At 42.5% G+C, this 23,130-nt stretch overlaps 1 protein-coding gene across 1 annotated transcript in view; it reads left to right on the top strand.

The window, feature by feature from the left end:
• Window positions 1-23,130, top strand: part of DNAH5 (dynein axonemal heavy chain 5) — a 555,556-nt gene that overhangs the window by 493,986 nt on the left and 38,440 nt on the right. Inside the window, exons 64-70 of the mRNA XM_019521239.1 lie at window positions 1,575-1,730; window positions 2,210-2,392; window positions 10,726-10,969; window positions 11,754-11,868; window positions 12,296-12,486; window positions 13,808-13,929; window positions 16,828-16,977. Coding sequence (XP_019376784.1) covers window positions 1,575-1,730; window positions 2,210-2,392; window positions 10,726-10,969; window positions 11,754-11,868; window positions 12,296-12,486; window positions 13,808-13,929; window positions 16,828-16,977 — 1,161 coding nt within the window. The remainder of the gene's footprint in view (window positions 1-1,574; window positions 1,731-2,209; window positions 2,393-10,725; window positions 10,970-11,753; window positions 11,869-12,295; window positions 12,487-13,807; window positions 13,930-16,827; window positions 16,978-23,130) is intronic.

Genomic DNA, 23,130 nt, shown 5'->3' with positions numbered 1-23,130 from the left:
ACATGCACATGGCTGCCTGGCAGCCTGGAGAGCAGATCCCAAAGGTAAGTCTGGTATGGGGGTAGGGGGAGAAATTGAGGCCCCCATAGTGAGGGAGGGAGTTGGGTAGGGCTGGGGCTGTTGCCCAGCCTGGGTGCTGTGTAGGGCTTGGGGCCTAGGGCCAGAATGCACTGCTGTAGGGTCCCAGGCAGGGAGAGCCATGGTGGTGGTACTGAGCTTCCCTGCTCGGCCCTGCTCTGCCTTCCCAGGATGGGTCCCACCCACTGGGCCACAGAGGACCCAGGTGGATGGCAACAGGGCAGGGAGCCTGAGCCTGCGGTGGGCAGCCTGCACCTGTCTCCTGCTATGGGCTCCATACCAGCTGTGCTGTCTGTGGGGTAGGGGAAGATGGGCTCTGTGCTCTGCTCCACTGCAGCAGCTGCCACCTCTTTGCAAGCAGCCGCCAGGGCTTGGGTGCTGGTGGGGGACACAGGGCTGTGGACCTGGGTCCCTGGCCCTATAGCCCTGGCAGCTGGGGGCCCCTCTGGCAGGGTTGATGGGGATGGGGGGCTGCAGGTGGGGTATGAGGGGGCACTAGCAGGGCTGGGGGGCTGTGGTTTCGGAGTGAGGGGCACCAGCAGGGCTAAGGGACTGTGGGTGGGGAGTGAGGGGCACCAGCAGGGCCAGGGGGCTGTGGATCAGGAGTGAGCTACAATGGTATGGGCTGGCCACTGGCATATCAGGGCTGCTCGGCACCACAAAACAGTGGTGGTGGTTGGGGGAGGCAGTCACATCTGGACCCATGCCCTGGTGAGAAAAGGGGGCAGGGTGAGCTCTGATTTTCCATGATAAAAAACACAAAATCAACTGCAAAAATGTATGGGTATTTAGAATTCATTTTATTATAATGATTAAGACACTGGTGGGCTTCCAAATTGCTTTAAAATTGTAAATACATCAATAAAACATTGTGTTCAACTGATACCTATATATATATATTAGTGGCATTTCATTTTAATTGTGGGAAAACACTGGATTTGGGGGGTTTTAATCAGAGAATTTGCAACTTTTAAACAGAGAAAAGCAAGATCCCTGGTAATGAAGTAGCTGTCAAGATGTTTAAGGAGAGCTCCTTCTGAGCATAATTGATGTACAGTAACTGATACCTGAAATCTTTGATTCTCATGTTTTCATAATGATTGCATCAGAACTTGTACTTTACCAAAAGCACAGCTAGTCACATTAAGAAAGTGTTACTGAATTGATTTAGGTAGGCACGAAAAGTTGCTGCCATATGGTCTCCGATGTGAAAAATTCTTCATTTAGACAAAGTTAATATCAAAGGCAGAGTGCTGTTACGTTTCAATTAGCCCCTATTGAAGTACACAGAAGTTTTACTGATGCCTTCAATGGAAACAGTTATGCTAGTGCTCAGCTGCTCTGGAGATCATCCTTTTCTTTTAATTCTGATATTCTGCTAATGCCTCCTTTAGTAACATAATGTAGTAGCAAATGTGCCAAAAGAGTATTGTCTAAAAACTAGTGCAGGTCACTAAATATAATATAATGACCTGGCTCTGTGGTGACATTTTTAGGTCACATCCCTGAATCACAAGTACTTCAGAAACCACTTAGAAGACAGCCTGTCTCTTGGAAGGCCACTGCTGATTGAAGATGTTGGGGAAGAGCTTGATCCAGCATTAGATAATATTTTGGAGAAAAACTTCATCAAAACAGGTTCCACATACAAGGTAAAAGGTGTCTGCAGTGGAAACCTGTAAAAGAATGCTGTCTAGTGCTAAAATACTGCTACTTCTGAGCAGCTCTGATGGTCACAAATCCAAACACAAGTCTATCTAAGATACTAAGCCTGTATATTTCCCCTTTTATTAGCCTGGGATGCTATCATTATATATGAAAAAAAATCCCCCATTCCTGTTCTCCTGTTCTGCTGTTGTCCAATGTTGCATGCATAATTAGTCAGCAGTTACCCAGAATCAGACAAGTTGTGAATGAGTACTTAGAAATATTGCTGGGATGTTGCCTTTGCATCATTCTTTAATTAGTGTTAGTTTTAATTGTTACTCAGTATCATAGGATAGGAAAAATGTTAATAGGAAAATTTTTAAACATCTATCAAGAATATGGTCCTTGCTATTAGCATATGCCAGAGGGGATTGGGGATTGTAAGCTTAAATATTTGTAACATAATATTGTTATTCCCATTAAGGTAAAAGTTGGTGATAAAGAAACAGATATCATGAATGGCTTCAGACTTTACATCACCACCAAGCTACCAAATCCAGCATACACTCCTGAAATAAGTGCTCGCACCTCCATCATTGATTTTACAGTGACTATGAAAGGTCTTGAAGATCAACTCCTGGGCCGAGTCATTCTCATGGAGAAACAGGTAGGACAAAATTGCTTATGTTAATTTCTAGGAGTTTTAAATGGTCATATTTTTGAATACACGTGGAGTGGCAAGATTCACCTGGACTTTAATCAATTTATTCCTTTCTCCCTTCCTAGACGCTGTCTCTCAGCACCCCTGGTTATGCACATCTTTGATGCAACATATATCGGATAGTTCTTCCAAACATTTTCAAGATGATAAGACAAAGTTATCACACTTTAGTAAAAATACTCTTAGCTCTTGGACTCTTTATTCCAGTGTTTTTGGGCTAGGCTGTTTTTTGTCTCAAACTTGTAGAAACTAGAGCTAGGAAGTATGCAGAACATTCTACTGTTTGTATTCCAGCACATGGTAAAGAGTTGACTTTTACATTTAAAACTGGGTGTCCATGGTCAGACTACTCCTATACTTGCTAGTGTTAAAGGAAAATATCTTCATTTAGTTTGTCTCTGTTTTGACAGAATCTTAGGCAACACAGCACCTTGCAGTTTAGCCTGTACAATTCAGCTATAGAAAGCTTTCATATCACATTCTAAAAATAGCTTACTCTGGGATTGTATTTGGTTTTTCTCTGTCTATGCCTGTAATTCTTGAATAAAGAGGGAGATATAGAATCCCATGTTTGGTTGTTCTGTGGGGGCTGCCCAATGGTGACTGTCACAGGTAAGGCAATGTTGGTTTGCTTGGCCTCTTACCTCAGAAGATCAACGTTACGGTGGAGGCATTCATTGCCCAGTCTGTTATACATTTTTTTTAACTGGTTCGCCTGTGGCTTATATAGATGCAGGCCAAGGTGGGCTACTGCTTGAGTGCAACCCAACAGAAATGGGGAGGGAATCCATTTAAGATTCAGCCCTAAGACTGTGGAAATGAAGGAGGCATTTCCTGAGTGGTGCTAAGCTCAGGTATTTGGATCCCTGATTAGGAACTGGGGAATTTAACTGGTGAGACATACTAAAAACAGGTTATAGTTGCTTCCACTTCAGGTAAAAGAACTAGGGAAGGCCTCCTAAGATAATGGAAAACTAAGCAGCTGGAGCTCATGAGTGGCTGGAAGGAAATCCTAGGGACAGACAAGCTCAGGGGTGAAATTTGAGCAGATGTTCATTTTATATTGAGTTGCTTTTAAAGCTAAACACCAAGGAGGGGTCTGTATAGTTTGGTGAAGCCTTCAAAGTTATTCAGAGTCTTTCAGTTTTATTATATCTGACAATGGTTGAATTGTCTTTCTGAATCTCCCTTGCTCCTGTCCAGCAATAAGCCTTTCTAACTTGCTAATTATATTCACTTTATGCATAATTAAGGGGAGAAAATCTCATTAGTTCTTGCTCCTGAGTTTACTACACACACCAGTAAAACAAATATACAAGTAAAGCTACTTGCATATTATCCTTACTACAACTTTCCCAAACTTGTTATTTTGACTGGAAATAACCTCTCTATATGTAAAAGATTTGCTTTGGAAAGAACCTTGTTTCAAGATTCATTGGATATTGCCCACAACTTAGCTGTTAAAAATATTAAATTACTTCAATTCTAATTACATCTTGATCATTTTACCAATTGCACATTTTTTAGATTTCTTTTTTGAGAGGTAAATGTTAGTTTTATCAAAGTATTAATCTCTTAAATTGGTTTCTGCAAAACAGAAATCTTAAATGTGCTCAGATTGATTTCTCAGCAGTGTTACTTTTAGGGTGCAGACAGAAGTGACAATTTTTGCCTGATCTTGCCACAAAGTGGTCAATAGCCATGACCAAACACAGGTGCACAGCTTCAGACTGCTTCAAAAAATGGCCGATAAGGTGAAAAACTGAACCTCGTTGCATGAGGGGTCAGATGAAACTGTTTAAAAAAAAATGGCATCTTCTGTAACTTGTTTGCACTGCCTCCCAGCCTGTTGCTGCTTTCAGAATGGGAGTGGGGAAAAGGAGTAGAGGGAGTTCAGTCTTGGGTTTTTCAAACCTATACTGGAGGGTGGAGGTGGTGTATTGGAGTTCCCCAGAGGTGTGTGTGTGTGTGTGTGGGGGGGGCTCCAATTCACCCACCCCACCTCCAGCACTAGCTGGGAAACCCCATAATGAGCTCCCTGTGCTCCCTTCTCCCACCCCCATTCTGAAAATTTTGCAGCCTCGCAGGGAGGAGGGGCCATTGCTAGGGGAAACGAGCTACTGCCTTGCAACCAGCAGCTAGATTCCACTCTGCCCCCCTCTGCATCCCTGGAACCAACAGTGAACTTCTGTTTAGTCCAGAGGATTGTTGTAATTCAGAATATTTCCTGCAAAATATTCTGAGGTATAGCAGGAAGCTGTACTTCTGTCTGTGCCCTTAGGATAGGGACAGACTGTGGCAGAAGGCCACCTCTGTTTCTCCCCAAAAACTCTGATGTGACAATTTGGTTAGTATAGGCCCTGCAGAGGGTACACACCTTACCTTGTCTCTTTAGGTAACCTGAGCTGATCTGGATACATTCCTGAGGCAGGGGGGAAAACTGCTCCCTCTGCCAACGTGACTGGGTGAGGGGCTTGGGCTCCCTGGTGGCCAGAGACTACCGGTTTGCCCAGCAACCAGTGATGCATTTCAAATTGGTTGGCTGACAGCCAACAGGTGCTGGCCTCCATTGAACCAGGTAAATGAGGTCATAAGAGCTATATAAATTAAGGACTGCCCAGGAGGAAGGGGCAGCAGCTATGAGGGAAACTCAGAGAGAGAGAGAGAGAGAGAGAGAGAGAGAGAGAAGAGCTGGACCATCTGAAACTTGCTTGCGCACGCTCTCTCTCTCTCTCTCTTAAAACTCATGTTCAAGGAACTGGCTGCCTCCAGAGGGAATCTCCACCTGCCTCTGGATGATACTTGTAAGTAAGCTACCTGAGATCTAACTAGATATATAGCTTGCAGTAACTCAGATGCGTGATTAAAGGTTACTCCAGCCACCCTGTTTGCTCTGTGGGATTTCTGTGATACTACTCAACTCTGTACCCTATTCCAACTCTACTCCTTGTAACCAATAAAGTTCTCTCTTGTACCTAGCATGGGAGACTTATTGGGAGTGGGTCTAGATTATGCCTTGGGGTCCCTTTGGTTCAGCTGACTAAGGGAGACTACTACTTGTACTTCCAACTGAGGGAAACACCCAAAGTTCTTGAAGTGAGTCAAATACCCTTGAGGGCTACTAGGCCTGTGTTTCCCAGGGGGCGCAGAGCCAGAATCAAGCCCATCCCTGGGTGGTGACAGTTTTACCTCCAGGCTAGCAGGTGTGCTTCAGGAAGGAGGTTGGCCAGACGTGAGGCACCCCCAGGAAGGCACTTGAAGCCTGAAAGGTGGTCTGGTGCAGTGAGGTGGGTGGCTCAACACAGGAGCACCCCCTACTGGCCCACCACACAGACATTAAAAAAGTCTGAGCCTGAATTGATTCACTGTTTGCAGGTTAGTTTAAGCTATTCAGCTTAAACTGATTAGTAACTGGACAGACATTCTCTGTTAAATCAGGAAATGCAGAAACATGCCTGCAGGGGCTCAAGTCAGAAGCTGGAGGGTGTTAGAGCATGCCTGCCAGCCACTGCTAAAAGGGGTGGGAAGAGAGACTCCCTCCAAGTCTGTCGCCCTCCCTGTTGGACTGGAGAGGGTGTGGCCAGGCACCAGCCAGACACATAGGATGCCAGCCACCAACCTGGGGCTGGAGGGGGGAAGCTGCTGCCAGATTGAGGAGTGGGGATGGGAAAAAAAGTCCTTTTTCTGAAGCAAGCATGTATTGAACACAACAATTTGCAAAGCATACAGCAGGGACCTACGAAAAATCTTCACCTAAGCTAAGATACAGCCCAGTAAGACACTGCATACACAACTTAGTCTAACTTAAAATGTAAAGCAGGAAGACAAGTGAAAACCTTGTATATGCCTTACTAAACCCAGGTATTCAGAAAGACTTTGTTTGTCTTACAGGTTCTGCTTTATAATGTAAATGTAGCTCTCTGCATTCTTTGGTATGCAGCTTCCTTCTAGAAGCTGTCTGCAACTTCCCTTAACTCCATCTCCAGCACATGTGTGATGGTTGTCAGGTCTTTGCTAACACTTCTGACCTCTCAGTCTGGTCCTGCAGGTCTTAGCTCTGGGCTTACAGGTGCAGGTCTTGGATCTGCACACAAGGAACTAGCTTGCCTCTCTCCCCCACTCTGGTACCAATGTGGAATTAATCCTCTCCCTGGCTAAAGGCAAGCTAGACAGGGATGAATTAACTCCATCTCTGCCCAGCTGCAGGAAAACTGTGGCAGTGTGGCAGGGGTTGGTAAACCCCAGCTGCAGTCCACAGGGTTTGCCAGCGGGGGTGGGGGGAGAAGGGATGGAGGGAAGAATTTGCCCCAGGAGCCATGGCAGGCCAGCATCTGGCTGTTCTACTCCTGCTCTGGCTAGAGAGCAGACTGGAGGGGCCAACCCAGCTCTCTGCAGCAGAGGCCAGCCCAGAGAGCATGCCGGGATGCTGGGGGTTTCTGATTTAACTTAAACTAGCAAGGGGACTGGGTCAGACATTGCATAAATCGGTTTGAGCCAAATCAGCTAAGTCTGATACTGCATTCAACCAGGCTTATCTCAAACTGGTTTTGGCTACTTTCAAACTGGTTTATGTGCACTGAATCAGGTTTAAACCAGTTTCTGATCACTTAAACCAGTTTGTGTGTAACTTCTGTCCCTAGCCTTAATAATCTATCCCTTTAATTTCATCCTCTTCACCAGACCTGAAGATTTCATATTCCACAGATTTTTCTCCTCCTCCTTTAGTCACATTAGGCATTCTTTTCTTCATTGAAGCTAACCTTGGCTTCATTGCCAGATGTTCATCAAGATCTCAAAAACAAGTACTCTTTGCTCTGGGTGATTCTCATTATTTGAAGTATTGCTGCATTATTCTTCAACAGAAATCTACCAAATTGGCTCTGCTGATGCAAGTTTCTGTTTCATCATAGTATGGAGAGAAGGATAAGCCATCAAACTGAACTTTGACATTTTTTTAGTTCCTTTGGGTAACCAGAGATGAAACTTGGCAGTTTTGTGCCCTGGGAAGCAATGATGCACAGGGAAGTGGCTGCAGCAGGGTTGCTGGCAGGGGTGACACCACCTGGCTGGCAGCAGCAGTGAATGAGATTTCTGAGCCCCAGCACCCCTCCCACCCCAAGTTAGTGCCTGGGGTAAGTGCCTTACTTATGCTGCTGCATAAAATGGACTTTTTCTGTTGAACTCTGTAGATTGGCTTTCCTAGTAGACAATTGGGTAGAACTAACATATTACTCTTGGAGTTACTGATCCTAATTACAAATGCCTTATGTTTTTTGTTGTTGTTGCTTGTCTGCATATTTAGGAAAGAACAACTGAAGCAAAAGATAACGTGACGTCTGTAAATCTATTACTTCCATTATGTTGGACATATTTAAATTTTACTTCATCTAAACTTTGATAAATGAGATCACCCAGGGGCAGTTAATATCCTTTTTCTTGTCCTGGTGCTTTCTGTATTAATTAAAATACATGCAGTCCTGGATTATTGCAGGACATGATGGTTTTTTTGTGAAAATTCATTACTTAATATTTTAAATACTTTGGACTTCTGTACTGTTCTAAGTCAGCAGTTAATGTTTTTTTTTTCTGTATGATCCAACTGATGGAATACATTATTACAAATACTACACCATTTTTATTGGTGTGGGGGAAATGGGAACTGAAAGCCAGTAACTCAAATATTTCAAGTAGGGCAACTTAACTTCCTGAGTTAACTATACTTCCTTCTCAGCAGGAAAATATGAGCCTTCCTAGTGATACAGAATAATGTCCAGTTTGTTAGATGAACTAGTTTGTTGAATGTAACTGGGAGAAGAGATACTGTATACTTGTCTTTAGTGTGTTGATTATTATTATAACTGTACGTGCGAGAAATTTAGTGGTATAAGTTTGCTGGGAATCATAAGGAACCATAGCAATAGCTGAATAACATAGCTCAAATCACATTTTTGTACTGCTGCTATTCACATTATCTATAATTTGAGGTTCTACTGAAACAAGTAAATACACTTCAAACAGAACTGCTTGAAAGTAGTCTCATGTATATCTTGGAAGCAAAGATACCTGACTGATACCTGCTTGAGCTGCCCTGTCTCCTGGTAGTACAGATATTTAAAAAGCCTCCCTTTTCTGAGGGAGAATTTTAAACTTTGTATAAGGGAGAGACTAATGCAGGCAGCTGAATCTATGCAAGGTTTTCAGTTCAGTTGAGCAAAGGTGTATCGGAGCACATCTGATTTAAAGGATGTCCTGGAGCAATAACTATAGAATTACTTACCTGCTTATTTCAGCTGCCTTTTAAATCATAGGCGCCTGGCTGATGTTTCACTTGAGACACCAATTAACCAGCTTCTCATATCTTAAATAGTAACCTGGCCACATGTTAATGCAATTAATGGTGCAATAAAGTGGAAATCAGCCACAAAATGATTCCACAACGTATTCCAAAATAATATTGCAAAATAATTATTCCAATCATTTTATGGCTGGTTTCCATCATGCCTTAATTGAACACGTGGAAGGGTCCCTCACATGCAGCCTGATGACAAACTGCATGTTTGGGCTCTGGGACCAGTCCCAATGCAGTCCTGAGGCTGAGACCCACAACTGGTTGATTGTCAATCAGAAGGGGGTCTAAAATATCTGTGGTGGTTTTACTGGTGATTACACATTGAGTTTTATTAATAGATGTTAAGAATCATGAACCAAAAAGATGACAAAGCCATAAGGGAAATACAGAGTACCTGAGTGAGAGGCTAACATAAGAGGGACAGGGGTGAGGAGGAGAACATGACTAGGTTACATAAAATAGTGTTAGCCAACTAAGCCCAGGCGTAGGGGGAGGAAGTGGTGGGAAGGGGAGGGAGGAGGCTCGTGATGCTGAGAGAGAAAGAAGATAGATGCACACAAACCTGTACAATGGTCCACAATGGTGGAGGGAAGTAGGTTGAAGAAAGCTTCTCGGTCTATAGAGTCTTATCATGGGGCTCCTCTTTGGGTGGAGTGGAGTAGTCTGTCATTGAAGATTCCTTTTGGAGTCCATCAGGTGCAGAGTGGGGTTCAGGAGGTCCCCTTTGGGTCCAGTCTGGCGATGGTTGGTCTGGCGGGGTCGGTGTACTGGCAGTGGCTTGTGACATGCTTGACATAAATGTCACAGTAGCAACGGATGATGTCAGACACCATGAGGCAGTGCATCAGCTTGGCGTAGTGGCAGAAGATGCGGCAGGCATGAAGGATGCTCTCATTGCTGGGGTCCCAGGCTCCAAGCATTACCACGATGAGCACATTAACTGTCATGTCTTAGCTGTGGTCCCTCAGGATGTTGACCAGTGGGGCATACTTCTGCTTGTGATCCCATGTGTCGGTGAAGTCTGGGCGCTGGTTCTCACATCCTGTACCTGTACAAGTATGCTTTAACTTGCATCTTACCAAGCTAAACTGACTTAATTAAGTGGACAATTATTTAGCATACTGCTTTATCTCCTATTTTCCTTCTGGTCCACAGCTGTGGAGAGGTCAGGAAAGCCTTTGAGTATGAATGCATACTTCATGCTTTACAGTTCTGTCTGTACTGGCCAGTTATTGACTTAATTTATTCCATAATTATGGTAAAAAAATTGAGCAGTGCTAAAATTCTTGGGATTTAGCCAGATGAAACTATTCATGTTATAGTAATATATCTAAGGTATGTCTCTGTACTTGTACACAGTTGGAGACAACAGCCTGTTGTCGCACAAAATAGCAGGTCCCATTTTAGAGCAGTTGAATAAAACAAATTGGAATTTTAAAAAAATGTTTTAAAAAATAATATTTTACCTAGACATTCTCTTCCCCATCTATTGGACTCAAGCTCAGATGACTTTTCCTCACTAACTGACTCTTCTGCAGCATAGAGCCAGGGGTCTTGCAAGGGGGGCTACCCTACACAGAAACTTGTTTAAGGATTAGTATTTTATTTGGTGATACACTTGACCTAGCCAAGTTACTCTTTCCTCTCACTACTGGCTCAGTATGAACCCCATCCTAGCGCACAATTTTTCAGCCATTTTTACATGGTAGATAAAACATTGTTAAAAAGAGGAATAGAAATTGGGTCAAACCGGTTTTCAGAGGCACCAGTGTTAGTCTCAATGAGACTGGTGGGATTACTCCCAGGCTTGAACTAGTTCAGCAAGGAAAAATGGTATTTTTTACTGTTTTTATAGCCTTGGTTGTTCAAAGAAAAATGTACTCTTAAGTGCACACTGGCTTATCACATGTTTTGCTTTATTCTGCAACAGGAACTAGAAAAAGAGAGAACAGATCTTATGGAAGATGTGGCTGCCAACAAGAGGAAGATGAAGGAGTTGGAAGATAATCTGCTGTACAGATTGAGCAGCACACAGGGTTCTCTGGTAGAAGATGAGAATTTGATTATAGTATTGAGTAACACTAAAAAGACTGCTGAGGAGGTTACACACAAACTGCAGATTTCTGCTGAGACAGAAATCCAGATCAACTCGGCCCGTGAGGAGTACAGACCTGGTGAGCTATGATTCTGGATCATAACGAAAGATGCATGTTGTAAACATTTAAGGAAAGGAGCCATGATAGAACTGGAGAATTGAAGATGGGAGATTACAAAGGCAAAAGGATTATGTAAAGAGCAGGAAATTGCTTATGCAAGCCTTATTTGGTTCTTCTGGTTTTGTAGCCTTGCTTTCATTTTGGGTTGATTATACTTTTCTCAAGGAAGAAAATATCCCTCCTGGATTGACATGTCTCAGTTGCAAGTCAGCTGACATTTGCCTGCATTTTGAGAAGTGAAGGAAACCTTACTTTTTATAACAATAATTCTGCAGAATGACAAATACCCAGCTGCTTATGGGCTCTTGATTTAGGTTACAAAGCAAAATAAGTTACAATGGAGTGCATACAGTTCTTGTATATCTGTAACAACTGGACACTGAAGACCTTCATTTGAAAGCTAGAATGGCACTTAAATACGATGTACAATATTTTCTACATGTAAGTGATGATTTGAACAGTTAGATGCAATACTTAGTTGCCCACTGAAGGTAACCATATTGCAGTAAGGGCTTTGCATTACGTTTCTTATTTGTAGAAAACATTCTTCTGCTAATGCATAAATGAGAAGAAAATTACAGAGTCATAAATCTAATTTAAAATGAATGATACTGCAATTAAACGTTCTTTCCAATCTCAGCATTAACATTGTTGTATGCCCTGTGCTTAATTTAGTTACAGGGTTTTTCCCCTTTTTGCATTCTCTGCTTTGAGTACAGCCTTCTTTCTCTTATTCTTTCAGTTGCAACGAGAGGAAGCATCCTGTATTTCCTTATAACGGAGATGAGCATGGTCAATGTCATGTATCAGACTTCACTTCGGCAATTTTTGGGGCTCTTTGACTGTTCCCTAGCTAGGTAACAAAATCTGAAAGATCAGCTTAAATGTTATCCTTTTTCTCTTCCTCCATATAAAGGTTTCTTTAAAATTGATTCTACAAGTGAGGCCTTTCCACTTGGATTCTTTATTTGAAAAGTGAAATGTAAACTTGAATAGACTCTTTTGTTAGCACGCTGAGGTAAAGAGCTGTCCAAAATACTAATGTTCTTCTAGCCTTGTCTTCTCCTGAGTGATATTTTTGGTGCATTACTGTTGGGTTCTTCTCTGCAGAGCAAAGTGACCTAGGTTGAGGTGAAGCCACTCGTGTATTGACTACATTTCTTTGCCTGCTTTTTTTCCTACTGATATATTCTCCCTTGATTTATTCAGAATAGTAAACTAGAGTTTTCTGTGAGTCCTCTTTTAATTCTTTCTACAGTAGCTTACCTCCTCTTTTTTAATCAGGTCTGTCAGGAGCCCCATAACAAGCAAGAGAATTGCTAACATCATTGAACATATGACCTATGAAGTGTATAAATATGCTGCCCGAGGGTTTTATGAGGAGCACAAGTTTCTATTCACCCTACTACTTACCTTGAAGATAGACATACAGAGAAACAGGGTGAAGCATGAAGAGTTCCTGACACTTATTAAAGGTCAGAACAAGTGCACTATTAGAGACTGGCCAAGAACCTTACTGTGTAAAATTTGAGTCATTCTTCTATGGTCATGTATCTTTCCCAGGATTGACAGCTGTTTCTGCATCTGAAAAATCATCTGGATTAAAGAACTTTCAACAAACTCAATTTTTTTTAAAGATGATATATTTTGTGTTTTGATTTAGGGCAACAAGGATTTAAAATATGATAATTTAGATATTTGTAGAGTGAGGAGGCTCTCGCCTCTCTGTCAGTAGTTCTCAAAAAATTCCTTAGCACAATTTCAGTCCACTGACATTATGGAAAAAAACTGTAATGCTGCCCTATATGTTAACAAACAAACAAAAATAACATACTTCCATCTTAAAAAAGGATGAGGAGATCCATAGAAGTTCCACAGCAGAAGTGAAATGAAGAATAATGTAAAACAGTTCTTACAGCTATCATAAAAACTTCTCTTGGTATGAGAAGTCATTACAGTTTCAAGCTTATACTATGTGCTGTGCCCTTCTAGGGTAAAGTGTCCTTGCCCTAGCTATGGAAGTAAGACTGATGATGAATTTAACAGCTTTTTTTAAGTTTGTACCTATCATGCTGAAATGGGTATAATTAGGAAAAAGAAGATTGCCTGACAGTTGCTGGAGGCTCTTCCAGGTATCTATAGGTTAAACAAGTTTTCAGGTGATCAGTTAATCAGTAGAGATGAGGTGAGGTAAGGAAAGCTTCTTTATAAATGCATTTATTACAAAACTATGAGCTGAAATTTATTTCTCCAAGACTGGGTAGTGGAAAAGTGTGCAGAAGTTGATGGATAGTACAGCTGAGGAAGGAAATAGTTTTGGTAGCTCACTTTTTCCTGCCACCTTTGTTTAGTTTGGATTGAACTTCAGGGTCACAAATCACTAGATTTTTTTGAGTTTGAAAATTTTTTTTGAACTGTAGTAATTATGGACAAAAATTGCTGTAAAAACTAGCAGACCAGCTTTTGCTATTTTTTACTGGCAACAACTAAGATGCATCACTTCATTTGAGTTGAGGAACTGCCATATTTTTCAAAATTTAGCTTTCCAGAATTTGTTTAATGTATAGTATCGTACCAGATTCGGTCAAGCTTTTCCACATTTTACTTATAAAAAGCTTAAATGTTGTATTAGCTTTCAAAAGATTTTTTAGGATTTTTTTTTACCCGTTCTAGAATGGTATGGTATCTTTTACAAGTATTTAGATGGGTTGTGCAAAAATGACTTTTTAGGAAAGCTTTAACTTTTTTCTTTTTTTAAGGCAAGACTAACTATGTTTGTAACTGTCTTTCTTACAGGTGGTGCTTCTCTAGATCTTAAAGCTTGCCCTCCTAAACCATCAAAATGGATTCTCGATATGACTTGGCTAAACTTAGTGGAGCTCAGCAAGCTTAGACAGTTCTCTGGCATTCTTGATCAAGTAAGTAACCATTTCTATAAAAGTTTTATATGATGATTGCAACACACCCTGGGGTTCACATACCTTCAGGGATGTCCTTCACCCCCAAACCCCTCTCTGCCATCTCCTGCTTGATGACTGGGAACATGATGAGATGTGCCAGGGGCCATTTCCTTGGCCCAGGGCATCTCAGTTCCACCTGTCTCACTCAGGTCTTGACAGCTGTTATCAGACGACACTTTGCCAGCTAAAGAATTATATCCTTTTGTTTGGCTATGCTAGAAATTACAGGTCCCCTCCTGCGCAGGAGAGACCCACCTGCATAATCTAAAGCTCTTAAATTGCATTTACAACTGACAATAAGTAAGTTATAAGAAATACTTTAAATATTTATTACATAAACAAGAGAGTTAATTAAAAAGTTAGTAACCATTTGTTGAGATATGCAAATGGAGATATAAACATAGAAAAACAAAAGAATATATAAGAACAATATTTAATTTTACCCCTGCAATTTTTATCCCTCAAAATTCAGCTTCCCTCTGACTCTGTCAGTTTTCTGCAAGCCAAGCTGTCATGCAGTTGCCAGTTTTCCAGCTGGGGAACTAAGCTATCAAAAGCTTCATGAATTTTCATACATTTGCCTCTCAAGGCATATCTTAAGTACTCAGTATTACCTAACTAGTTAAATTTTTTTCCTTGAATTCTCAGGAAATGTGTTAATACTGTATTAAGCATATATCTTCCTGTTATGTTCTTCCTGTACCTTGGATCACATCCACTAGGGCCTGTTTGGATGCAAATTCTCAGTGATTTCTCCTCTAGGCTTTGATGCTTGTAGTTGTAAACCTTATTGTCTTATGAGTAATACCTGACCATGTTATATAAAGTATTGTAATTCACACAGCCATAAAACATGATAAGGTTAAACACAGCTTAATATTAGTTGTCCATAGAGACCACACACCAGATAGATAAGTAGGTAAGTAGAGACTTGAGCACAGTTTGGGAGGAAGTCAGCAGCCCTTACTGGTGAAAGAATAGGTTAGGGACTATTTAGACAACTTAGATATGTACAAGTGCATCAAGGCTGGATTCCATGCATCCAGGGATGCTGAGGGAGTTGACTGATGTGACTGCAGAGCTGCTGGCCGTTATCTTTGAAAATGCATGGTAATTGGGGGAGGTCCCGGACAATTGGAAAAGAGCAAATATAGTGCCCATCTTTAAGAAAGGCAATAAGGAGGATCCAAGGAACTACAGGCCAGTCAGCCTCACCTCAGTCTCCAGAAAAATCATGGAGACGGTCCTCAAAGAATCCATCTGTAAGCACTTGGAGGAGAAAAAAGTGATTAGGAAGTCTGCATGGATTCACCAAAGGCAAGTCATACCTGACCAATCTGATTGCCTTCTATGATAAGGTAGATAAGGCTCAGTGGATGTGGGGAAAGAAGGGGACATAATACATCCTGTCTTCAGCAAGGTTTTTGATACCATCTTCCACAGCATTTTTGCAAGCAAGCTCAGGAAATATGGGTTGGATTGGTAGACTGTAAGGTGGATGTAAACTGGGGGATTGCCGGGGTCAATAGGTAGTAATCTAAGGCTTAATGTCTAGCAAGGAGCTGGTATCAGGTGGAGTGCCCCAAGGGTCTGTCCTGGGGCTGGTTTGGTTCAATATCTTCATTAACAATTTGGAAGATAGGATGGATTACATCCTCAGCAAGTATCTACTACATCCCCCAAGCTGGGGGATGTAGTAGATGCACCGGAGGGTAGAGCTAATACTCAGAGTGACCTAGACAAATGGGAGGATTGAGCGAAAAGGAATCTTGCACTTAGGACAGAACAATCCCATGCACCAGTACAGACTGGGGGCTGATTGGCTGGGCAGCAGCTCTGCAAAAAAGGACCTGGGGGTGACAGTGGACTCTAAGCTGAATATGAGCCAATGGTGTGCCCCCGTTGCCAAGAAGGCTAACAACATAATGGGCTGTATTAGTAGAAGTGTTGCCAGCAGATTGAGAGAATTCAGCATTAGTGAGGCCACACTTGGAGTACTGTATCTACTTTTGGGCCCCCCACTACAGAAAGGATGTGGACAATTGGAGAGAGTCCAGCAGAGGGTAGTGAAAATGATTAACAGGCTGGGGCACAGGACTTCTGATGAGAGGCTGAGGGAACTGGGTTTATTTACCCTGGAGAAGAGAAGACTGAGGGGGGATTTAATAGCAGCCTTCAACTACCAGAAGGGTGGTTCCAAGGAGGATGGGGCAAAACTGTTTTCAATGGTGGCAGATGGCAGAACAAGAAGCAATTGTCTCAAGTTGCAGCAAGGGAGGTTCAGGTTGGATATTAGGAAAAACTTTCTCACTAGGAGGGTGGTAAAACCCTGGAACAAGTTACCTAGAGAGATGGTGAAACTCCATCCTTGGAGGCTTTTAAGGCCAGGTTTGACGAAGCACTGGCTGGAATGAGCTGGCTGGGGATGGTCCTGGTTTGAGCAGGGGATTGGACTAGGTGACCTCCTAAGGTCCCTTCCAACCCTAATTTTGTAATATTTTATGACTATATGCCATTATAGCAGCAAACCCAATTTAGGAAACTATTTATGCATGATAATCAGTGAACACCCCAAATTATTGCTAATTTTGGAGTGCGTTTGTCAAGGATTATGAATATATATGCCTTTAACAATGGATATTTTTTGGCAGTAGTTTGGTTTTATAGTGGGTCATTTTATTTTGGGGACCTTGTATAAATGTTTTTCTCTCTAAATCTGAAAGCTTAGGTTTTTTTTCCTCTTGTAGTTTCAGTTACCCTGTACAAACAAAGTGAAGGATGTGACCTAGATTTCATGTGTGTTGAAGTATGACTTCTTTTACAAAGAGATATGCTTTTTTGCCCTTATGCCTACAGATTTCAAGAACAGAAAAACAATGGAAAATTTGGTTTGATAAGGAGTATCCTGAGGAAGAACTTGTTCCTAGTGGCTATGATCAGTCTCTAGATTGTTTCGGACGTCTTCTCCTTATTAGGTCCTGGTGCCCTGATAGAACCATAGCTCAGGTATGCTAACCTTTTAGCATGATGCTGTACATGGATAGATTGCAATAATTTTCCATATAAACTATATAACAGTTGAATTTTGAATCTTGTTATGGAACAACCCATATTCTTATAGGTAAATTCTACTTGAAAATAATACTAAGATTATTTTATAATACCATATATTTCTTAAATGGTAATTAAAATGTTTTCTAAGTGCTTTACACATGCATGTTAATTAATTCTCCCATCACAAAGGTGTCTGAATGTGTTTATCCTATCTTGCAGATGGAAGAACTAATTCTCTGATAGTCAGAAATCAAACTGAGGATTGGAGGGCTTAACTCTCCATATCCTCCTGTGGGCATAGAAGAAATGTTCTTGCTGGCCTGGGTAATATTAATGTGAGAAATATTTGTAATTTTATAGCTAACCTAAAGTTCGGTTGAAGTATATCTCTTGATAGCCATAAACATATCACCCTAGAAAATTGAACTAGCAAAGCAAATGAAAATTAAACTGCAGAAACAATTTGATTAAATATCTAGTTCTTGTACAACAAAGTTATAATGATTAAACCCATCGTAAGAAAGTTTAGAGCAGTGCTAATTTTTTTCTCTTCAGATTTTCTCTGTGTAAAAAGGGCAGAAGTATCAAGCTGGACCTGGGCAAATAATGAAAAAGCTACAATATTAATTGTGGTCATGTATTCATGACTTTTAGAAGGGACTATTTCTGTAATTCCTTCATTACTGTGGAGAAGTGGAATCAATCTCTATCTGTCAAGAATGCTATTTGTGATAGCAAGCAAATTGCCTAAGCCAAACTTTTCACAGGTTTTCATAGGCTAACTAGGCATTTGTGGCATCTACATAGTCATATTTTTATTGAGCGAACTCTGTCTTTCAGCTTAACTAGGCTTTCTCCCCCACTTTGATTTTGCCACTTTCACGTATTCATATTCCATGGTTTTACCATTTGTGTTTCTGTTGTACAGAGTATTTTCTTTTGCCACCTCCATATCTCCACTAGAAATACCTTGTCTGATTATATCTTAGGGGTAGCAGTTACTCTTTTCCCCAAACCTAATGTCAGGCCTACAACTGGGGTTTGAGCAATCACCAGGCTAGGCCAGGAGCTGGGAAGGCAATTAAGGGCAGAGAGGTAGACAGGTAGGGCACATGAGCTCAGGAAGTGGGATCCAGGGAACCGCACCAGAATCAGGGGTTTACCATAATCTAGGTAGCCTAGGTCAAGCCAGGTATCTGTCCGATTGCCGAAGGGTCAAGACAAGGTTGTGATTAGGGCAGCAGTTGATCAAGACCAAGAGGTCTGAGACAGGAAGATAGAATGAGGATCCAAGGCAGGGATGCCTGGCAATGCCATTGTTGAGACAAGGCTTTGGAGGAAGTGGAAGGGTTTTATAGCCCTCTCATCAAGGACTTGTCACTCCCACTGGTCCTTGCTCCCCCCCATGTCACCTGGTTCCTCACTGGAGGCCCAGGCTGGGCTGGGACTAGAATTTGTGCTGCAACCCAGGCTTTTGCCTATATGTGCAAAAGATTCAGATTTGAATGTGTAGGATCATAACACCCTATCACATATGTGATTTTAGGTCACTAGTTAATCCTTATGGGTGCATCCCTACATGCAGGAGCATGTACTTGCAGCTGCAAGAACAGTAGCAGCACAAATTTGCTGTTACTTTTTACCTCGGCACATGCCCCTGCACATGTGCTTTGGTGTGGGGCAAATTGCCCTGCTTCAGGCAAACTGCCCTTTCCCTGCTCCTCCTGGCTCCCAGCAGGGCAGGGGGTGTGTCCAGAAAAGCATGCCCGTGTGGTTGGTGGTGCCACTAACTGCATGCATTGGCCATACTGCTAATTTGCAGCATGGTGGTTTTTTGACACTGGGATCAAAGGTGCTGGGGTACACAATGTGCCAGTGTATGCTGCCTAAAACCAGAACTTGGCTGGCCAGAGTCATGCTCTGGCTGCTGACCAGGCTCTGTGTGCCCAGATCACCACTGCTGCAGCCCTGGGAGGCCCCCAGAATGCCAGGTAAGGCTGCTGTGGACAGCCCTGATGCAGGCCACAGCATCTTCTACCCCACCCAGGACAATTTGTTACATGCCAGAGTGCACATGGAGGGGCATTCCTCAGGGAAAAGTAGCAGTTTCACAAATATGTGCTGTAGCTATTTGGGGAAATGCACATTTCTGCTTGTGGGATCATGCCATATGAGTTGTATTTTGTATTACTGTTTGTACTGCTCTAGGTTTCAGAGTGACTCAGTTCCTTCTATAAAATTGGTTTCTCTTCTGACAGTTCATTCGTATGTTGCGTTATCAGCAAATTTCACTAGCACATCCCATTTTATTTTTTCTGTCAAGGCCACTAATGAACATTTTAAAAACAAATTGGTTTCAGTCCTTCAAGGAACTCCTTACAATGCTTTACTTTCAGAACAACCATTGACTATCTCCCTGTGAGGCAGGACACTGGCTATATACTATTATTGTATTAATCCCTTAATTAACTGTCCAAGTGGCGTAACATCAAGTGTTTTATCAAATTACAGACAGATTAAATGTACTGTTTTGCCTTTGCTCGTATTATCTTGTATATGGTAAAGAGACTGAGTTGATCTAGTGTAATCTACTCTTGGATAACAATGTTGTATTTTATTTAATTTTCGATTTACATTTTTTTTTCAAAATTTTGTTCTAATGCCTTGCATGGTACTGAGTTCAAACTAAGTGGATCTGTAGTTGCCTGGATCTATTTCTTAAGCGCACATATTTTTCTCTTCATCTGTATAACAGTTGATTCATTTAAAATTCTTGATATTGAATAGGTGATAGCACTTGCAAATATTTAAGGTAGATCAAATTATTTTGTTTCTATTACCAGAACACATTAAATTACATTTCAGTACCCTCATTTCTGCTACCATTCTTACCTTTGTTCCTTGTTGTACAACATCATTCTTATTGAAAACTGAGGAAAATTTGTATTTATTTTGGACGGTACTTAAATCTTAGTATTGGCCCCATCTGCACTGCAGTGTGACCTATTTTTTTTCTTCTTTTATAGCCCTGAAGAACATAGTACTTCTTGTTTTTACTTACCTTTGCTAAGATCTTACTCAGTTTGGCTTTCAGCAATTTTCACTTTATCCCTATGCTTTCTAATCTTCAAAATTTAGCTTGATCAGACCTTTTTTTTCTGTTCCTTGTACTTCTCCTTGCTTTAATCATTCTTTTTGAGGTAGCTATTCATCCAGTTAAGACTGCAAACCTTCCCTGCAAGATTATCCCAGTGACTAGTAATCGAATTCCATATAGTTCTTGAACTTTATACTCATTTAAGTTTCCAGTTTCTGATATCTTCAATCCAATTGACTTCACTTTTTATTCCTGAGATGCCCAGACTGATCTTTACAGACCTGTTTTTTGTCGGAATCAAATGAAGGCCCAAGGTCACGGTGGGCCGGGGTTGGCGATTGGAACATGAACAGGTGGGATTAGTGGCAATGCAGTCTGAATGGTGCAGATGCGTATGGTTTCTTAAATAAGTTGAAGTTTATTTCACTTACGCTTTGAAGGCATAGGTAGGGCTCCTTGCTTCAGTTACAGTAGCTTGATAAGAAACGAATATAAACAACGGAGGAGTCTGTTGGCGCATGGGGTTCCGGAGTAAGCCCTTACTATCTACCCTGCAAGGGATGGGGTGGCTGCCCACTCCTTAAGTCCCAGGGCTGGTCAACAGCTCATATAAGGGTAAATGAATGATATAAAAAAACTGTAACACAGTGAGACGAAGAACGAAATCGTGACGCCAGTCCAACGGGACAACGGATGGTCAATGAATGGAAGCCGAGGTCGAAAGCCAGGTAAGTGGATATCAATGCCAAAGTCGAAGCAGTAGGGATGATCTGGGTTGGTAGCTGGTAATTGGTGCCACAGGTGAGTCAGAAAACCAGGAGGTCGATACAGCAAAACAGGAACGGAATAAGACAGAACGATACAAAGTGCCAAACGAGGGAGGAGACCAGTAGGCCAAAGAGCCCTACTGAGGGACAGTCCCTGGAGACCAGCCTCTGTCCTCAGTCAAACAGATCTCCCCCTAAGGGAGGGGCTCACTAACCTTTTATATGAATTTAGTGGCCAATTAGAACATTTTCTCCATGAAACTTTCTGGTCAGATTACCTCATATTTTTTGCTGTTACTGAGCATGCGTCTGCGGGGAAAGTAGGTCAGTGCTGACTGACAGGTCCTGAGGTCACCCAGGGGGCACGTGCTGGGTGAGCTCTGGAATTTTCCACTCACAGAGTCAAATGCGCATGTCAGTCCCAGCTCTTCTGTGTTGTCAGTACGTACTTAAAATATTTCTGTGACATTTTTCATTTCTTTTTCTTCTAATTAAACTTTTAATTTCTGGTTGCTTAATTTAAGTTCTAAGACTAGCTCTTCTTGAATACCCTTGTTGGTTACCAAAGATAAGCGTAAAACAAAAGAATCATTTCTTGACTCAAGATTAATTATTTTGTGAAAGAATCTTCCACCAGATTTTGGATTTCACACCCAGAAATCCATCTGAGCCTTACCTGCAGTGATAGCAGATTTTTTCCGATTAGTATCTAGAAAGCCTATCTGGGTAGTCTCAAAAAGTAAATGTAGATGATATTTAACACAAAATAAAGTCTGCCAGTGCTGCCCTTTGAATGTCTCTGAAATGTTGTCTTCAATGATCGGGACATAAGGATTAAAACAAAATTTCTTTCCTACCAGGCTGTTGTCATCCTTACTTATTTGTATGGGTGTGAAACCTGGACAGCATATCAGAAAACCTAAAAGCCTGGGATTGTTAGCATCAGTGATGTCTTCAGAAAATCCTCCATATCAATTGGAAGGATAGAAGAACAAATGTTAGTGTTTTGGCTCAAGCAAATACCACCAGCATCAAAACCATGGTCATAGTGCGTCAACTCTGTTGGACAGGACATGTCATAAGCAGGGATCCTGGTTTTCCCTGATTAAAAAAAAAAATCACAAATTCTATGACTTAAAACTTCAAATCTGTGATTAAAATGAAAGGCCAATATATATATAGGTACCAATTGAACACAATGTTGTATTGTTTTATTGATATATTTACAATTGGTGTCCCTCACTCTCCACCCATAGAACTCTACCCTACATCCCTGGTGGAAGGGGCCCCCAGTTGCCAGAGCTATGGGGACAGAGACTTGCATCCGCAGCCCTCTGCACTCTGTAGCAGCACCTGAGACCTGGCTGCTGCCCGTGTGAGGTGGCAGCTGCTGCAGTAGAGCTGAGCCCGGCTGCAGTGGAGTGGACCTGCAGGCAGCACAGCTGGAGCAGAGCTCATGGGGGGGGCGGGTGTGGACATGGGCTACCTGCTGTGGGCTCAGGCAGGGGTGGGAGGGTTCTGGCTTCCTGCAGCCTGGCTGGGAGGGGGGATGGGGAGACTCATGCTCCTCAGATTTGTGTGCTCGACAGGTTGCCTGCTATAGGCTCAAGCTCTCTCCCCTGCTGCCCTGCCTCTGGAGCCCAGCAGGTGGGACCCAATGTAGCAGGGCAGTGCAGGGCTGGACAGAGAAGCTTTTTGCTGCTGCAAGCCCTGTGCTGCCCTGGCAAAGCACCCCCTGTGTGCCTGGCAGCAGTGGGGGTGTTGGAGTGGATTTGTGCCCCTTGCTGCTGCTAGGTGGGCAGGGGGACACCTTGCCAGGGTTATGTGGGGCTTGCAGTGGCAAGGAGCTTCCTCACTTGGCTCTGCCCTGCCGTGCTGGGTCCCACCCGCTGTGCCGTGGAGGCCCTGAGGGGGTGGGCAGCAAAGTAGGGAGCCAGAGCCTACAGTGGTCAGCCTGCATCTGCACCTGCCCCCACCCCACATGAAGATCTGGGGGGTCCAGGTCTCCCTGACCCCCTGAGAATGCGTGTGGCATTAGCAGTGGGGAGCTGCTCCCCCACTACTCCCCAAATGAGATGCCCATAGGCCTGTCCCACTCCCCGTTGGGGCCTGTTGGCCATGCATTCCAGCTCTGGACCCCAAGCACTACTTACTGCCAATCTGAGCAGCAGCCTGAGCCCCAGTCCCAGCTCATCTCACTCTCTTCCTTCCTTCCTTCCTTCCTTCCTTCCTTCCTTCCTT

This window comes from Gavialis gangeticus, unplaced genomic scaffold, assembly GCF_001723915.1.
Source record: "Gavialis gangeticus isolate Ggan-Ray unplaced genomic scaffold, GavGan_comp1, whole genome shotgun sequence".
Lineage (NCBI taxonomy): Eukaryota > Metazoa > Chordata > Crocodylia > Gavialidae > Gavialis > Gavialis gangeticus.
This window is presented reverse-complemented; position numbering and strand designations above follow the sequence as displayed.